The sequence below is a fragment of the Squalius cephalus genome (assembly GCF_949319135.1).
Source record: "Squalius cephalus genome assembly, chromosome: 9".
Taxonomy (NCBI): domain Eukaryota; kingdom Metazoa; phylum Chordata; class Actinopteri; order Cypriniformes; family Leuciscidae; genus Squalius; species Squalius cephalus.
In genome coordinates this window covers 36,449,727-36,468,544 of record NC_137130.1, presented here as the reverse complement: position 1 = coordinate 36,468,544, position 18,818 = coordinate 36,449,727, and the positions used below count along the sequence as shown (strand labels likewise).

The following is an 18,818-nucleotide window of genomic DNA, read 5'->3' as shown; positions in this document are numbered from 1 at the left end:
CTCTGAAAAGTCCTGAATGTGCTCTTTACAGGACACCCAGGTTGTGTCATGTGACATGTATGATGTCAGAGAAATTCACTAAAATATAATGTCCACTACAGTGGACAAAAGTCTATTCTTGGGTCCCAGGAGAATATTTTAATTGTCACACTTTAATGGGTAAAATAATTTATTTAAGGAACAAATCAAACACAAACATGTAAGGTTTTTATTTGTACACATAACGTTTAAACTATGGAGTGTGTTGTGGCTTCATCTGCAAGAGCTTCTAACACAGGCTTCTGGCTGCTTTATTTTAAATAAGCACCAGGTGGCGCTGTTCTCGACACCCTCGAAGCTTTGAATCTTTTCCCGGAACAGTCAGGGGAAAGCCTCAGTGATGGCTTAATTTTCCCATCCCTACCTTCATTGTAGAATTAAGCTTGAGGAATATTATCAGCCTTCCACGTTTTACACCAGTAATACTATTTTGGAGAGATGATCCTTTGCCGTTTGTCTCTATGTGTGAGGAGGAATATCGAAAACAAAACTAACCCGGCATAGCCTAACTAAACTAGCATTCTGGGCTGTCTTATAAAAATGAGGGAAGTTCACAAGAGGCGTGTCCACAAACTACTTTCGATCTGTAGTGTAGAAATGAATGTAACAAATTAATATTCGTGACAGAGCCTTGACATCTTCACAGTGAACACTTTGTCGACTTCACTGAAGGTAAGAACAGGACTGGACCGTAACTTATTGATCACTTTTCTGACATGAAGCCTCGCAGTCACGAGATGAGTTTTGCTCACTTACACGATCGATATTGTTATTGTTTTTCTAAACCGCGCAGCATAATGTGTTTTATTATTGTTAGCCTACTATTTTTTTACTGAGTATTGAATATATTCTTTTGAATCTATTCACCAAAAAGATTGATTCATGGGTAAAAACTATGTGCCAGTAAGCGGCAACATTTTGTGTGTGTGTGTGTGTGTGTTATGAGTGATTTATTGATTTATTGAACTTAAAGTCACCATGAAATCTCAACTCTTGTTTGATGACGTTTTTTTTCCGGCGCGAGAGCAACCTGTCACTCACGTGACATCAGCAACAAATTCCCGAAGGACAATACGCTTTACGCCCAGTAGTATGTTCAACTTTATGCAGCGCTGCGAATCTAACAAATCTGTATTTTTATAACAGTAAAACCTCCTTTCATGTAGTCACGAATCGCAATGTTATAGTATGACATGTTTATCAAAATAAAACTGATTAAAAACATAGACTCCTACATTTAAATTTACTGTAGGCTTATGTTATGTTTATCACTTTATTCTTGTACAAACAGACGCTGTATTAAGCAGTACATAAAGTATTGAATGAAAATGTATCTGAAACATCTGTTTCACCTTCCGGTCGATTGGTTACGACCACACCTAAAATCAACAAAATCAAGTCCTGACCCACATTTCTTTCTCATCTGAGAAGCCGTTTCACTCATAGACAGTATGGTTTCACTTCGACAAACATCACAATAGAAAAGAAAAGACAACTTCCGTTTCATGCCAACTCATTTTTTGTTACCGAACAACATCCCCTTTTATTCCCCAACCTGAGTTATGAGTGATTCTAAAGTGACTGGTTCAGTAAAGGCATATTACTTTAAACTATTTTATATTTATTTTATAGGGTAAGGTGTGGGAAGTTGAAAATTGAATAATTATTGTAATTAATATGGTTATTATTCAGTATTTCCATTTTAGACATCTTTGTTTTCATTAATACCTAGGCCTATAGGTTAAGTGAAATCATTCAATTTGCATTCATAGTGTTGCTAATATGACATATCTTCAGTTAAAACATGGGCAGTTAAATATGTATCCATACGCATATATAAGCTACAGAATAATTGTACCTTTCAGATGAATCTCTTCTACTGGGATTCTGCTTTGCCTGTCATCGGTTATTCAATTATTATCAACTAAATAAATTGTCAAAATTCAATTTTAAAAAGAATAGTTGTATAATAATAGAATATATATATAATATATATATATATTAGGGCTGTCAAAAGATTAATCGCGATTAATCGCATCCAAAATAAAAGTTTGTGTTTAAATAATATATGTGTGTGTACTGTGTATAATTAAATTTGTATATATAAATACACACACATGCTTGTATATATTTAAGAAAAATGTGTAATTTATATATAAAAAAAAAATATTTATATATAATATAAATTATATATAAATATATACAGTATATGTATGCAAATATTTCTTAAATATATACAAGCATGTGTGTGTATTTATATATACAAATTTAATTATACACAGTACACACACATATATTATTTAAACACAAACTTTTATTTTGGATGCGATTAATCGCGATTAATCTTTTGACAGCCCTAATATATATATATATATATATATATTAATAAGAATTATATCCAATCATTTATACATTCTGTAAAAGTTTACCTCAGTTGTGGGGTAAGATGGCCTCTTTTAATAACTTTTACGTTTTGTTCTATAACAACTAAATTAGCAAATGTTTCTATTTATTTCCTATAACACATTGGCTGATGCATCATCATCCTGCACATGCTAAACTTATATCTAAATATGTTACAGTTTTAAAGTAAATGCACATTGTTCTTCAGGGGGAATCGTCCCCCATCTTCCCATGTCTGCTCTACCTTATCTAACATATAGACACAGGCGATGTGTGACACACACAACTGTGAGTCAGAGTGACTAACAGTAATGAACAAAGTTGCAAAACTACATTCAGCCGCATATCAGTTGTTCAGCTTCAAAGAAGTGTAGCATTTCCAGTAACAAATTACTTTTCCTACCAGGAACTAAAGCGTGAGCAAACCATCAGGATGAGCTGAGGGAATAATCAAACATTCACTTACACTTGTTTAAGATTTTGTGCTTTATTAGCATGATAAATACTCCTACTATACATTCATATTTCCTCACAGCATTTACAGCTGACTTGCACATAGAAAGAATAGACAGAATACAGTGTAAAAGAGGAAGAAGTTTCACCTAAAGAAAAATGGAAATACTACAAATAAAAAAAAAGAGTGACCCATATTCTTGCATTCACCTAATAAGAAGAGCAGTTATTGTGTGTGTGTGGTATTTTCTTGTATTTCTGTGTATTTGTGCAGCTACAACACAGGTTTGTTGTGATTGCAGTGTAGACCTTTCTTCCTGTGACGGCCACATTTTCCTGTGCGAGTTTCTATTGAGTCAGCAGAGTTTGTCTCTTGTTTTCAGGTTTATTATTCTTTATCTGTCACAGTGTATTCTGCAATGTCTTTTTAGTGGTCAGACAATGCTGTATTTGATTGTACTTTGTTGCTTTGTTTGAGTTTCCCAGTAAGTGGTATAATGATGTAAATGTATGTATATTTAGCATTTATAATGTAATTTGAGTAAATCTGATAAGTTTGGTAGTATTGTACTGTACAAAAAACTACATTTTGGGAAATTACATACAATGTTATTGTATACAATGACTATTATTATTATTCCTCTTAAAACTGATATAATATTGAAAAGAGGATTAAATGCCCAAATCACTGCCAAATTATTAATCCTCAACCCCAGTAAAACGTTTGTGCATGAAGAATACTGGCATACTGGCTTCCAGTATTTGAGCTTCACCACTGTTTGGAATATTAAAAAAAAAGAAGTAAAAAATAAATTGCACTTTCTCACTCATTCTCGCCCACATAAAGAAAATTAAGAGAAGTCCAAAACATTTGAAAAACATTTGCCTACAAAATGTGTACATGTTTACCTTGAAATGTGTATAATGTCTAGAGATTAGTTCTTGTTTCAAGGACCAATACCACCCTGAGGCCCTTAAGACAAATCTGATGGTACCAATAACTCAAGGTTATCACTCCAAACACTTAGGACATTTTAAAATCAGTCAAGCAACTTTTTACAACTAAGGGTCAATAATCTGTAATAAACCAAAACTAAATGTCGCATTATATCCTATTGTTATGTTAAAATGTAAATTTTTAAATAAAATCTAATTAATTTATATTCTCTACACTTTAATCCCAAATTATAATTTTTTAAGTGTAGTGTTATGAATGAGTTTTGAGGTTAGTTGCTCATGTGAATATGCTCTGTATTCCCTGGATCTGGATCTTCTCAGGATGGTCATGGATGTAGTTTTATTGAGGCAGAACCAGGGGTCTCATTTATAAAACTGTGCGTAGGATCCTTACTAAAAGGGTACGTGCGCCCAAAAGCCAAAAATGGCGTAAGCCCAAAAATATTACGATTTATAAAGCTTGTATAATTCTTTTTATAATCCCAGTCAGCAGAAGATTGTGTGTACATGCGTCTCCACCCCGAAATAACCATTTATGGAGCTTACTTGTTTTATTATGCATATCCTCATCTGCATATGCATATTCATCCACGTGATGCTCCATGTTTAACGGTACAAGACATTAGGGAAATATGAGATACGGATATGCCGTCACACTACATTGCAAACAATTATTTAGTAGCCTATCCTTGCCTTGTTTTTTAATAAATAAATCAAATAGTGTAAAATACATTTCAGAAAAAGTTTTTCTCAATCTTTTCCACTGGCCAAATAGTATTTTTAATTATATTACTCTATTTTTAATGGAAACAGATATGCCTTATTGTGCATTATTGATCATTATTTGAGTGAAAATATTTTCTCAGACCATGAGTTCTGCTATTATCATGCGCTAAGCAATCCTCTTTGTATAGTTAAAACATTAAAACACAGCATGCCACATGGAAAAGTGTTCAAAAGCATCGCATCCACTACAAATCTATTTATTAGAATATACTTTTTTTGTAACTTCTCAGTAATGACTTCATATAATATTGTATTGTATTGTATTGTGACTTCATGTAATGTAATTTAAGTGCTTATCTCCATTAATGAGAATGGCATATTTAATCTAAATGTGTATAACAGATAAAACATAGTTTAAATAATTATTTTATTTATTTAAACTGTTATTATGAACATACATTGTATTTATGATTATGACTCATAATGAGGATTTAAAGTGGTTTTCCTTTATCTGCCGCCAGTCCCTCAGTTCACCATCGGTGTCTCCAGAGTTGACTTACAGGTGCGCACATTCTCCCGTCAAATTTGTTTTTAATAGATCACAACCGTTGTGGCCAGGTTTATAAATGAGACCCCAGCTCATCAGCTTAGAGCAGGCGTTTGATGTCCGTGTCATGAAGAATGAGACCATGGCTTCAGATCGAGCCAGACTGCTTGCCAGTTCTATACCCTTGAGCGTCTAGTTCATGAACGCCTATCACAATACATATCCGTCAACTCCCTCTTCGATTCCAATCTGGTTTCCGTCCTTCCCACTCCACGGAGACTGCTCTCCTCACTGACCAGAATCATCTGGCCAACTCCTCTCATGCTGGCCTCTCTTCAGTTCTCATTCTCCTTGATCTCTCCTCTGCCTTTGACACAGTCGATCATCTCATTCTCCTCTCCATCCTTTCCAACCTCGGCATTTCTGGAACAGCCCTACGCTGGCTGCACTCATACCTATCTTCCCGCACCTCTGCTGTTGCTTTCAACAGCTTCACTTCTCCCCCCTCCCCTCTGACAGTTGAGCCCCTTTCACACAGAGATTCCGGAAAATACACGGATAAAGTGACCCGGGATTTGACCCGGGTTTGTTCGATTTTGGTTCATTCACACTGCCAGTGATTTTCCGGAAACAGAGAGCGCGTTCACACACAACCCGTAAATATCCCGTAAAGACACGTGACATCGATGTGACTTGTAATGTCTCAGCGGCGTCTTAAGTTTGCTTATGAGCAGCAATTTCTCTCTCGATAAATCACGCTTGTGCATTTTTTTCTCTGATTCGATCATAAACTTGCGCATTACGTACCGTTTCACAGCTGGAGAACGATCCCGGCTTCAGCGTCATCACTACGACACGGCATTATTACGGCTCTTGTTCACACAGCGCGCTTTCCGGGACTGAACACGGAAATGTTACTAGGTCCCCAACCCGGCATCGATCCCGGCATCAATCCTGGGTCGTGTTTGCATTCACACAGAAGGGACTCTGGCAATTTGCCGGCAATTTCCCGGGTTCAAAGTGCTGCGTGAAAGGGGCTTTTGGTGTTCCCCAGGGCTCTGTCCTCGGACCCTTGTTATTCTCTCTGTACACCTCACCTCTTGAAGCTCCAATTTCTTCATTTAATTTCCCCCACCATTTCTTTGCTGACGACACCCAGATTTCCTTTGCCTTCCCTTCGTTCACCCCTGACCTTTCTGCCTGTATAGCTGCTTGTTTGACTGCAATCCAATCTTGGATGGCTCGCCAATACCTCCTTATCAACCCATTAAAAACTGAAATCCTTCTTCCCCCCCTCTCACCCCTACCATCTCATTCCCTCCCCTGTCCCTCATTCCGGTTAACTCTGCTCGCAACCTCGGCGTCATCTTTGGCGCTGCCCTTTCCCTTGCTGATCATATCTCGGCCACTACACACACCTGTCGATTCCACCTATTCAACATCGGCAAAATACACCCCTCCATCTCTTTCTCTGCCACTAAACTCCTGGTTCCTGCCCTCATCTTCACTCGCCGTGATTACTGCAACTCACTCCTCTTGGCCTTCCCTCCTATGCCTTCACACCACTACAGCAAAATCAAAATGCCTCTGCCCATATTATATTCAACCTCCCTCACTCGTTTCATACCTCCACCTCTTTTTGATTTGTTAAAAAGAGGGAAAAAAATCTAAATTAAGTGAGATTTTGCTTAAAACAAGCAAAATGATCTGCCAATGGAGTAAGAAAAATAATCTTGTTTCTGTTTGAATTAATATTATTTTTCTTACCCAACTGGCAGATAATTTTGCTTGTTTTAAGCAAAATCTCACTTAATTTAGATTTTTTTTCCTCCAGAAAACAAGGCATAATATCGTATGGCATTTTACTACTTTAGTAAATGCATCTTATTTTTGATACTTGGACTGGAAACAAGACAAAAATACTTAGTAAGAAAAGCATTTTTTTCTGTGTAACGTTTCTCTTTGGTGACTTTAAATGAAATGTTGACACATCAGCTTTACACAAACTCCCACAGCACTGTCCCACAGCAGAGCTTGTTTCTGTGAGCAGGAGATGGAGTTTCAGCAGGAGATGGAGTTTCAGCAGGAGATAGAGTTTCAGAAGGAGCTGCTACGAGTTCAGGATTCTGTCACTGCCGATGAGCTGCAGGACATGGTGTTCCTGTGCTCAGATCTCATCGCTGCTAAAGACCTCAGCGCTGTGAGCTCAGGCACAGAACTCTTCCTTCTTATGGAGAAACGGGACCTGCTGTCGTCGGAGAATCCATCGCTGCTTCTGGAGCTGCTCAGGATCATGAAAAAGAAGAGCCTGATTCGCAATCTGCGCTTTGATGCTTTCACGCAAACCGACTTCTCAACATTTCCTCAGCGTATCTCCGCGTACAGGTGAGCACACAGCTGTTCGTGATAGACCTTATTCAGAGCAGCAGCGCCACACTGCAAAAAATGCTTTCTTAATTAGTATTTTTGTTTTGTTTCCAGTCCAAATATCTAAAAATTCTTACATCAAGAAGCGTTTACTAGAGAAGTAAAATGATTTCATGACATGAAATTATATCTTGTTTTCTGATCATTTTTAAAAAAAATTAAGTTTTAAATTAAGTAAAATTATCTGCCAATGGGGTAAGAAAAATAATCTTGTTTTCCATTTAAATTAAGATTTTTTTCTTATTTTCCATTTGAATTCAGATTTTTTTTCTTACCCCATTGGCAGATAATTTTGTTTGTTTTAAGCAAAAATTACTTAAATGACTTTCTGTTTATCTGAAAACAAAATAGAGTTTCTTGTGTCATTTTACTTCTCTAGTAAATGCTTCTTGATTTAAGAATTTTTTGATATTTGGACTGGAAACAACACAAAAATACTAAGAAAGAAAAGCATTTTTTGCGGTGCATGATAGACATATACCGTGTTATCAATGCTATAAAAAGCTGTATAAATCTCCTACATTGAAAGATATTTTTGCAGTGTTTCTACGAATAAAAGTACAGATGTATGTTTGTCCCTCACAGTCTCGCTATCATTCACATTAAAAATCAAAGATGACGCTGCTGTGAATAAGGTCTATAGAGACGTGTTTGTTGACGGGTGTGTGTTCAGGTCTCGCATTCAGGAATGTTGACCAGGCAAATATCTACTAAAACCCCTGTTATTTAAGCTGCTTCTTCATCTCAGACCAAAATTTCTAAAATGAATGCATCAAACCGTTCTAGCTATGACCACTGAACTTGGGTCAGACTACTGTTCTGACTCGGGTTGCTATATCTTTTCTAACTGATCACCCTTTTTGTAAACCGAGTGATCAAAACTACGAAAAATCCCACAGACTGTGATTTAAAACTTTCAAACATTAGCTCTGACTGTGTATTTAACCTACATTCACCCTCTATCTATCTAGAAACATGCTAGTGATGTATTAAATCATGCTAGCAACATGCTAAAACATGCCAGAAATGTGTTAAATCATGCTAGTAATATTCTTAGCAAAGGACTAAATCATGCTAGCAATGTGCTAAGTCATGCTAAATGTTCTAAGTACTAAATCATGTTAGCAACATGAGAATTTTTTCAACAATCTTCTAAAGCATGCTAGCACTGTGTTAAATCATGCTAGAAACATGTTAAAACATGCTATCAAAGTGCTAAATTGTCCTAGCAATGTAAAGCATGCTAGAAATGTTTTTTAAACAGTCAAGGCTTTGTCGAGTTAACATCAAAGTTTGTCATCAAACTTTACTCATCTATTTGACAAGGAACTATAAAAAGTCTTTAAAGTAACTTTGTAATAATGATTATTTTTCTGCATTTCAGACAGTTGTTGTACGAGGTGTCAGAGTCCATCTGTGATCAGGACCTGAAAAACATTAAATTCCTACTCATCAAAACACTACCGCGCAAAAAACTGGAGAAGGAAATGGTGAGAGACGCCATCAGTTCTCTGACGTCACATTTCTGCATGTGGAGTTTGACTAAACCTGCTTTAAACACGTCTTTTAGACGCTGCTGCAGTTGTTTTTGGAGATGGAGAAGGAAGACCTTTTGGGTGAAGATAATTTGGACGTTCTGCAGAAAATTATTGCCAAGATCCATCCCGGATTAGAAAAAAGAATTGTTCAATACAAAACAGAGAGTTGTGAGTGTGAATGTTTTATTATTTAATGATGTGATGCGTGAAATAGATGTCTATGATTTATTAATTTGCCTCTCTTATCCACAACTTTCCCGAACTCTGACCTTTCCCGTGATCGCTATGGCAACGTAGAACAAGCCGGTAACGAACTTCCGGTTTACGTTAGCCTGAAGATACTGCTATCAGAGAGCCTCAACAATCCCAAACAACTTGCTTGGGTAATGACGAGTAGAGCTTAGATCGGGCCCAAAAAATCAAGCCCGACCCTACCTGAGCCCGTTGTGTCCGAGCCCGGCCCGGCCCGGCCCGACACATTAACTGTAATTATGAGCCCGATTTAGATTTTTTAATACGTGGGCCATTATAACCAGGGGCGGCGCCAGATAATTTTTTAACATGCTGAGGGGGTGCTAGATATATTATATATAAATACTTTTAATAAATGAGCAGAAATTGGCCACTTAATATTTAATATTCAATTATTTTAATGATCACAATTAAAGTATTAATTTTATTCAATTGAACAAGCCCAACATTTGGCATTCAATCAAATATTATTAAAGATTTATTATTATTAATAATGTTATTTCAACACAATATCTCGTCATTTCGACATAATGTGTGCCAAGTGTGCGTGCAACAAGCAAGATGTGCATTTGTAAATCCGGTGACACGCGTGCATTGATTTTTATTAATAAACTAGTCTGTAGGTGTCTGCTGCAAAGATGAAGTTGACGATCGCCATCTCTGTAGTGAACGCGCCTATAGCCTAGAGAGAAATGCACATCTTGGATTACATAATCAGAGAGTAGCCTATTTCTTTTCATTTTGAATTGTTTCGTTTAAAGACATTTAAAGCTTTCTTTAGATAGGCTATATTTCTCATGTCTGAGTTTCGGTTAATTTATGATGAGATGCGCTCCTGTTCACGATCAATGCAAGTGACCGCGCCGGCGCCTCCATGACATGATTTATATTGTCTGCTATATATATGCTTCTTATTTATTAAATCCAGGCAATTGGTTGATGAAAAATGTATTACAATTAAGATACAATTTATACAAAACGAAATTCACTTTAAAGAAAGGCTTTCTACAAAACAAAACTTAATTAAGAAAATTAAGTTTAATCATGTCTGACCCATTAACAAAATCATGTCTGACCCACTCTATGTCTCCCGATGCATCCTATCATGGTGTTCACTTTTCATAATCAACATAGATGGTAAAAATAACATTATAATATTTGAACAAATATGAAACTAAATGCTCTAATTTAATGGCTACAACTAATATAGTAGGCCTACATACTCTCTATTTGTACAAATTGCTGCACATTCAAGTTAATTCTAGAAATTAATTTTCAAATTATTGAAAACAATAAACATACCACTTAAAAAAATATATACAATTGTACTGCAGTTTTTTCTAAGTACAAGAAACACTCTTTCTGCGTAGAGGGTCCGTTTATGTTGGAAACAGGTCCCATTCATAAAATCCTTCAGTTTTCGCGTGTTGTTTGTGCACCCGAGAACGGTACACGTTGAGCCACAAGGAGCCATTGCTTAATCTGTCAGCATTACTACATGTCAGTAATCAGTTTCACCCGTTTGTACCGCGACGCAAGTATCCCTTGTGTGCTAGCTTCATTAAGCGTTAGGCTAAACCGGAACTGAGATACCGTCAACAGGAAGTATCGAGTGTCATGGCAACGCCCACTAAGACTCGCAGGAAAGTTGTGGATATGTAAAATAAGTTAAAATACTGTAAATCAAAACTGCTAGGAGATTCTGGTCTGAACTCTGGGGTCTGAGGTGTTTTATGATCTTGTAGACTAGAGTTTTTGCTACAAAATGTGTTGATTGATTTTATGCATGTTCTATAATGTGAATCATATAATTATTATGGTTGCATTCTATAGAATTAGAATAATTGCATTGTTTTCTGTCCTATTGCAGCTGGTGAAATGGTTATTGCTCAAGAGACAGGGATTAATTCTTCTATGTCATACACACCAGCTCCGGTATAACTTCATTTGCCTAATTTGCATTAATGTTCATATTTTACTCATCCTCATATCATCTTTCTTCTGTGGAACGCAAAAGGGGAATTAAATTTAATCAGAAATAGAGTCAAAATAGTAATAGTGCGAAATGTTAATACCATTTAAAATAACTGTGTTTTATTCCTGTGATCAAAGCTGAATGTTCAGCATCATTACTCCAGTCTTCAGTTCAGTGTCACATGATCCTTCAGAAATCACTCTAATATGATGATTTAATGATCAAGAAACATTTCTGATTATTATCAATGTTGAAATGGGATGAATAGAAAGTTCAAAAGAACAGCATTCATTTGAAATATAAATCTTTTGTAACATTATAAATGTCCTTACTGACACTTTTGATCATTTTAATGTATCCTTTCTGAAAAAAAAAAATTTGACATTAAATAAAAACATTATGCTAAGCATCTCCTTTTGTGTTTCACCTTGTTAAAATAGCACTTACTACTTATTACTGTAAAACTTTGTCTTTCTCTCTTCGTTCCACAGCCCTCCCCGCTGACATCAGGTGAAGTTACTTTACATGCTTTGCAGAAAGTAATGTAGAAACTCCATGTAAAACTTAACAATATTTATTTACAAGAAATGGGAATTCATGCAAATTTAAATATACAAAAATTATAAATGCAGCAAACTCAAAGCTTATTTGTTTGGCGTTGTTCTTCTTGGCAGAGGACACAATGGAGGACCAGGTGGACAGAAGTCTGACTGGAGCTTCTGAGATTAGTGGAGGTACTGTAGGAAATGTCCAATACGACATCATGATCTCTGTTTTTATCCTATAATGAAAAAATGTTCATGTCTTTGTCTTAGATCAGAGTCAGCATGTGGAAATCAGCTCAAACTTGTCCTCGACTGAAAATCCAGAGGTAAGACCTTTTACACATTAGATCTTTATTCTAGGTTCAGAACATGTTAAGCTTAATCAAACATGTGCAAACATATTTTTGGCACCGCTATCTTTATTACATCAAGCCACATTAAGGTCTTTCTTTGGAACAGTTTTCTATTCAGAATATTTTGATTCTATTTTGATAAGTTTCTTGAGGGAACACAATACTTTTGCGAGAGAATGCTACTGTTTTTCGAGAAATCAAACTTTCTCTGGGGACCTCAATACTTTTGCGAGAGAATGCAAAGTTTTTCTGGGAAACGCAATACGTTTATTAGTTTTGCTCTATTTGGCCATGATCTGTGTAGCTAACTATATTAGTTTAAACTATATTGTGTTATACTGGACACTCCTGCTTAAATCAAACCTGACGTTCCTCACATTCACATGCCTTAACACTGCATCGTTTGATGGCTAGATCCAGACGTATGAGATGAAAGGGGACAGGAGAGGAGTCTGTCTCATCATCAACAACTATGACTTCAGTGCATGCGAATTAGGAAACAGAGAAGGAACAGACATTGACAAAGGTTAGTGTAACAAACACAACTAAAACCAATGATCATGCCAATAGCCTGATAACCATCACAACACTATCAGTATTAGTTGCGGAGTGGTTTTTAGTGTGTTTCTATGTGGTTTCTTGGGTTTTTTTTATTACTGCAGTGCTTAATGAAATTAATGGACATTATTAATGGAAGTAATAGTTCTTTCCCTCATTAAAGTCGTTAAATACACAGTCTTAAGTACACAGTCTTTGTCTTTTTGTTTGATTTTTAAGTACTTTTTTGCTTTGAAACAAGTTTGTATCATTGCGATTCACCTTGTAGTTGGTTAGTTTGGTTCGTTGGTTATAACTCTTTAACAAAGACTTTTAAAAATCCATAGTAGACTAGTCGGGTACTTTGAGTACTTTAACCAAAAGTCGAGTACTTTCAAGTCAGAAGCCATTGAGTACTAAACGCACAATAACCATAACTTCACATGTCGACACGCTTGTTTTTCTTAATGCATTTTCTGTGAGCCATAACCAAAGAGAGTATGTGGCAGGAGGATGTTGACAGTAAACTACATGAACTCTGTCTTATTTTATTACTAACTATTTTGAAGTGGTTACTTCGGTCCCTCACTGTGCGTGACTTGTGTGTGTGTCTGTACAGCCAGTCTGGAGGCTGTGTTCCAGTGGTTGGGCTTTGAGGTCGTGGTTGAGCAGGACTGCGATCGCATGCGTATGCTGCAGGTGTTGAGGGACCTGGCTGCCCGTGACCACACACCGGCGGACTGCGTGGTGTGTTGCGTGCTGAGCCACGGACGTGTGGATGGCATCGTCGGGGTCGATGGAAAGACTGTCACCTTCAGAGAGATGAAGGAGACTCTCCAGTGCTCCTCACTCATCCAGAAACCCAAACTGTTCTTCATCCAGGCCTGCAGGGGGACCAAGAACCAGAGAGCAGTGTTTCCTCAAACTTTCCCAGAAGATGAGGACACGCCAGTCAGCGACGCAGCTGTACCCAGAGACTCCATCCCTGAGGCGGCGGACTACCTGTTAGCCACCTCAACTGTACCAGACTATGTCTCATACAGGGAAAAAGGGAAGGGAACCTGGTTCATACAGTCCCTCTGCCACAATCTAAAACTGCTGGTGCCAAGGTGAGCACACCTCGAAGACAACACAATGCTATTCACATAAGCAGAGGTGTAAAGCCCAGGGGTCAGAAAGAAAAAGTCCTGCCCTATGTTTCTTCCACCCATGACCAGAGCCAGCTGATTTCACCAATTAGTTCGATCTCCTGGCTGAAAAACTGTGCTAATTAGCAAATCCAGGTGATTGGAACTAAATACTGAGGAGGACTTTTACTTTCTGAACCTGAACTTTACAGACTTTACAATAAATGATTAATTGCAGACTGGGGTTGTTTAGGCAGCATTAAACATTGCTGCTGTAACTCCTGTGCCAAAAAAAGAAAAGAAAATGCTGCCCTGGGATGTGTTTCCCAAAAGCATCGTTAGCCAACTATGGTCGCAAGTTCTGTCGTTATCAGCAGTTCAACGAGTCGGTGTTTCCTGAAACTATAGTTCCAACGAACATTCGCAAACAGCATCGCAAAGTTGTGTGTTTGGAATAGTGAAACTGAAGTTCTGTTCCCCCAACTTTCCAAAGCTGGTTTACTGACTTTGTTGATGGTACTGTTTTACATTCTCAAAGAAAATTGAGGAGCCTTAAGGCGGGCATACACTGTGCAGTTTTCATCCAATTTTGAGCCAAATTCTGACTCGTGCGACTCTTTTTCGGGTCGGGCTGATTTTCAGCTTTATCGTGCGTCGTTTGTCGTGCAGTGTACAGGGAGAAACGAGAGGCGATTAACCTCTCCCGACCGGCAATCGGATGGTCGGATGAATTTCTGGCATGTCAGAAATTTTGGTCGCTCCTTGTGACTATATTGCCCTAAACTCAGTGTTTTTTTCCCTCACTGCGCCTGCGCGAGAACAGAAGTTTAACCATTTCATCTGCAGCAAAAAAAAAAAAAAAAAACGAAAAGAGGGAGATCTTTAAGTTCTGTAGTTCAAACTAGCTACAAATTACTGTTGCTTACCTCTAGTTAGTGTTGCAAAATGGATTAACCATTACCCACGTCTTCCAAGCCACCTGCGATGTACACCGTGCCTCTTTTATTAATTTGTTAAACAATGTTTTTGAAATAAAGCTGTTTTTCATTTTTATTGATGAATTATTTTCATTACAGTGTTCGGACATAATATAGACTTTTAAGTGTTAATAATTAATTATATGCCTATATTTAATTGTAATCGACCTAAATGTTTTAGACAATTTTCAATGAGGAGGAGAAAGCTTAGTAATATTTTATTATCCTCACAGCGCGTTGGTTATTATGCGGTGATGCGCTATGAAATTATTGCGTGGCAATTTAATTATAATAGCCTATCAATTTAATAATAAAAGTAGCCTAGGCCTTCCCTAATAATAATAATAATAATAATACAACAATAATAATAATAATAATAATAATAATTTAATACATAAATTGGAAATGCTAAATCATCTTGATATTGATAGATGGATTATTGATGGATACATGATATCGTCTATAGGCGCTACCCGGCACGGGGGTTTATCGCGCTGATTCGCGCATTTTTCACACGTATAGTGTGAGCAGTGAGCAGCTCGACGTTCGGATCGTATAGTGTGAGCACATAAATCCTGAGCTTTGGCTTTACATAGTACAGTGTATGCCCTCACTTTTTTTTCTTCACTTTTTGGTTAGAAGCAGAGTTTCTAGTTTGCATAACATGTGGACTCAATAAATCCTTATCTTGAGCCAAATAAGCAAACTGACATTCAGTACAATCTGTATATTTTATTTATAATACATACAAATGTCACCATCCATTTATATATTATAATTGTCATTTGGGGACACAACATACAACGGTACTGAGGCGTAGAAAGAGTAATTTTAACACTACAAAAATGTAAAAAAGAACTTGCTGTTGATCATCAAACACCGTCTTTTTTATGCAATCCATAAACTGTGTCTCTAACAACTTTTGTTCATATGCGGGTAGAGTGTCTCTCTATCGTCCAGTAGCTACACACTGCATCTTATACTGGAGTATAAACCAGATCCTGGCACTGAATTATTTACGATATTATCGTATATGCAATATTTGAAACATTAAATATTCACATCAGGCTAATATCACATTTATTGTCAATAGCAATACTGCAACACCATATTATAGCTGAAGTATATAGTGTGTAGCCTTTGCTTTACACAGTGTGCAGATTTGTTCTGTATGCATGTAATACCCTTCCAGTTTGGTGGATGAACTGCTATATTTCTTAAATCATTGAATGAATTTAAAATACTACCTTATTATTTCTGTTACATATTTAAAGTATACTATTTTTGATATTTTATTTACCATTTTTTTTGTACGAGTATGGTACACTGCACAGCATTCAGTATCCAGTATTCCACTCCTCACATACACTAGTGCATGAGGTTTTATCCACTGCGGAAACACTGATTGAGTTGGAAGTAACTGAAAGTTTAACTGTCTAAACTTTACTCAGTTTGATCTCTGATTTTGTGTCTCTGTCTTATGTGCATGTAGGGGAACAGATCTACTCTCCATTCTGACGCAGGTGAACAGTGACGTGAGCCAAAAGACAGACGGGAGTGGCTTGAGGAAGCAGATGCCACAGCCAGAGTTCACCCTCACCAAGAGAGTGGTCTTCCCTCCGCCTAAAACTCCCCCACCCCTTTAATAACGTCGTGCTGCAGTCCTCCAGTTTACCTGCCAGTCATCGAGTGTTTACATGTTGAGCCGGGGTCGTGATATCGGCTTGTTTACTTGAAATTAGGGATTGCGGAAAATACTCTGACATGTTCATGTTAGTTTCCGCTTCCCACATGCACAAAAAATGGAAATGACATATTTTATAAATTTATAATGTCACTTCAAAATGTATTCTAACATATATGGAGTCCAACGAGCACATTACCATCTGTGCAATTTACAGCACAACTTGAATGGACTTTTCTATGGATCCTAAGGCAGGACGTGGTTCAATAGATCGGCCAGCTACTGTACATACAAAGGAAGATAAATGCAATATATTTCGGTGAATATCTTTTGTATAAAGCTCACTAACACTTACTTTTTCCCCTGCACAAGCATGAAGTGTTCGTGGCACATTTCCAAATTCACCCAAGAACTGAAACAATGCTATGTATATTCATGCTGGGAAAGGGGTATGATGAGAAAACCTGTATTAGGTTTATTTGCACTTCTTTGTATTTGTCGAGGAAGCACTTCAAATTACAATTCTCTCCATCTGATGCTTCAGCACTTTTGTTTGTTGCTCTATATAATGGTGTTGTCTATGTGGTTTTAATGTGCTTTAAGACAAACCATGTATAAATTAATAAGTCGACAGCATTGCTGAGTATTTTCTCCTTAAAACTGCAGTGAACCAAAGACAGTCTCAAAGACACGCTTTGAAATCGCTGGTGTTTCTGACGTCACAAACTACCTTGTAACCAATCAGATCAACGTGTGATCGTCAACCAGTGGATCTCTGAGCTGAGTGAGTGAGTGGAGGCGGGGCTCATTTGCATATTCATAGAACCGTGTATACCACAGGTGTCAAACCCAGTTCCTGGAGGGCCACAGCCCTACAGAGTTTTGTTTCAACCCTGCTTCAACACACACACACCTGCAGTTTTCAAATAAGCCTGAAGGACTTGATTACCTGATCAGGTGTGTTTAATTAGGGTTGAAGCTAAACTCTGCAGGGCTGTGGCCCTCCAGGAACTGAGTTTGACACCCCTGGTGTATACTGAATGAGGCAAGGGTGTAGTTACATTCAAGCTATTTTAAGGAAGGCATGAATAATTTTTTTCAAGGATAAAATGTTTATGTAATTTTGGTCAAAGATGAGTTTTAAGGGATAAAATTATTTACTACAGGCCGGGAGACTTTAAATGTGGACTAAAGCATGTGTTTCTACACGAGGAGACTGTGTTGTAACTCGCAACTCACTGGGCAAATATTACAATTTTAAAGGAGACATATCATGCTTTTAAATCGTTCCTTTTTACATATAAATCATACATTTGTAGTCTATATAAAGCGGAACTGCAATGCTTGGGTCTGAATTCCTCATTATTATAGCTCCACAGGCCCCTTTTCTACCCCTTTTCTGATGTGCGTCTGAGAGCAACTCGGTTTGGTGCGGTCTCTTTAAATACAATTGAGACACTTCATACCCCGCCCCCTCTCCAGGATGCAGAGGTGACACTCGGTTCAACTCCACCCCGTTCGGCCATTTTTGTAGTTTGATAGCAGAGATACGATTATCTAGCGGCACAGAAACTTTTTATTCACACGTTATTAACAAAATGTCAACAACGGAAGACTTGTCCAGCCAGCCTTACATGTTCGAGCAAGAGTCGGAGCCGGATCGAGATGAAAATGAAGACGACGAACCTGCAGAACAACGTCTTCATATGGATGTATCGCAATGGTGTGTTACTGTATTTACACATGAAACTTTGGTCTTCCGACCTTTTACCACCGTGTCGATTTATTTTGATTAATATGTGCGAGGGAGAGAGAGCAAGACAGCGTCTAGTTTGGAGACGGTGAAGTCTTGTTTACACTTTCGCCTCTCTGAAGAGAGAGAGTGAGCGCGAGCGCGACCGGGTCTCTCTCTCTCTGCTCGTTCTTTCAGTTAAACATGCGTCCTGACACAAGCGCGGCAGTTCATCTACATTAGACGGTGTAATGAAGCGTGTGGGTTACTACATCCAACAACCGAACATTTTAACTTACCCTCTCGTAACTTCTGCATCTTTTAGCTTGGACTACAAAATTCCAGCGAGAAATAGAAATGGCGGATTGCTGGAAGTGTTGGGCCGGAAGTCAATGTCCTTATTTGGCAGTTCCGCTGCAAATACTGTGACGTAATAGTTCACAAAACATCATAGATAACAGAAAAATTGGAACAGGTTGAAAAATATGACCAAAACAGAATATAAAGATATCAACGAAGCACCTGAAGAGAATAATTTCAACTTTT

General features: G+C 37.5%; 1 protein-coding gene across 2 annotated transcripts; it reads left to right on the top strand.

Moving 5' to 3' along the window:
* The first annotated feature begins 353 nt into the window (after nucleotides 1–353).
* On the top strand, nucleotides 354–17,175 carry casp10 (caspase 10, apoptosis-related cysteine peptidase). Of its 2 annotated transcripts, none has more exons than XM_079881214.1 (11): nucleotides 354–711; nucleotides 7,176–7,510; nucleotides 8,937–9,042; nucleotides 9,123–9,258; nucleotides 11,213–11,277; nucleotides 11,809–11,827; nucleotides 11,992–12,051; nucleotides 12,133–12,188; nucleotides 12,630–12,741; nucleotides 13,372–13,861; nucleotides 16,349–17,175. In XM_079881214.1, exons 2-11 carry the CDS (start codon nucleotides 7,179–7,181, stop codon nucleotides 16,500–16,502), a joined length of 1,530 nt encoding a protein of 509 aa, XP_079737340.1. In that variant the 5' UTR covers nucleotides 354–711; nucleotides 7,176–7,178; the 3' UTR covers nucleotides 16,503–17,175. The 2 variants fall into 2 exon arrangements, with proteins under 2 accessions (XP_079737340.1, XP_079737341.1); XM_079881215.1 differs by having other exon boundaries at nucleotides 615–711; nucleotides 7,141–7,510.
* The last annotated feature ends 1,643 nt before the right edge of the window (nucleotides 17,176–18,818 follow it).

Excerpts from the sequence above, each read along its gene's own strand:
- casp10 (XM_079881214.1), top strand. The coding sequence starts at position 7,179 with ATGGAGTTTCAGCAGGAGATGGAGTTTCAGCAGGAGATAGAGTTTCAG. Across the intron at positions 7,511-8,936 it reads CAGCGTATCTCCGCGTACAG|ACAGTTGTTGTACGAGGTGT; the intron begins GTGAGCACACAG and ends TCTGCATTTCAG. Across the intron at positions 12,189-12,629 it reads CCTCGACTGAAAATCCAGAG|ATCCAGACGTATGAGATGAA; the intron begins GTAAGACCTTTT and ends TTTGATGGCTAG.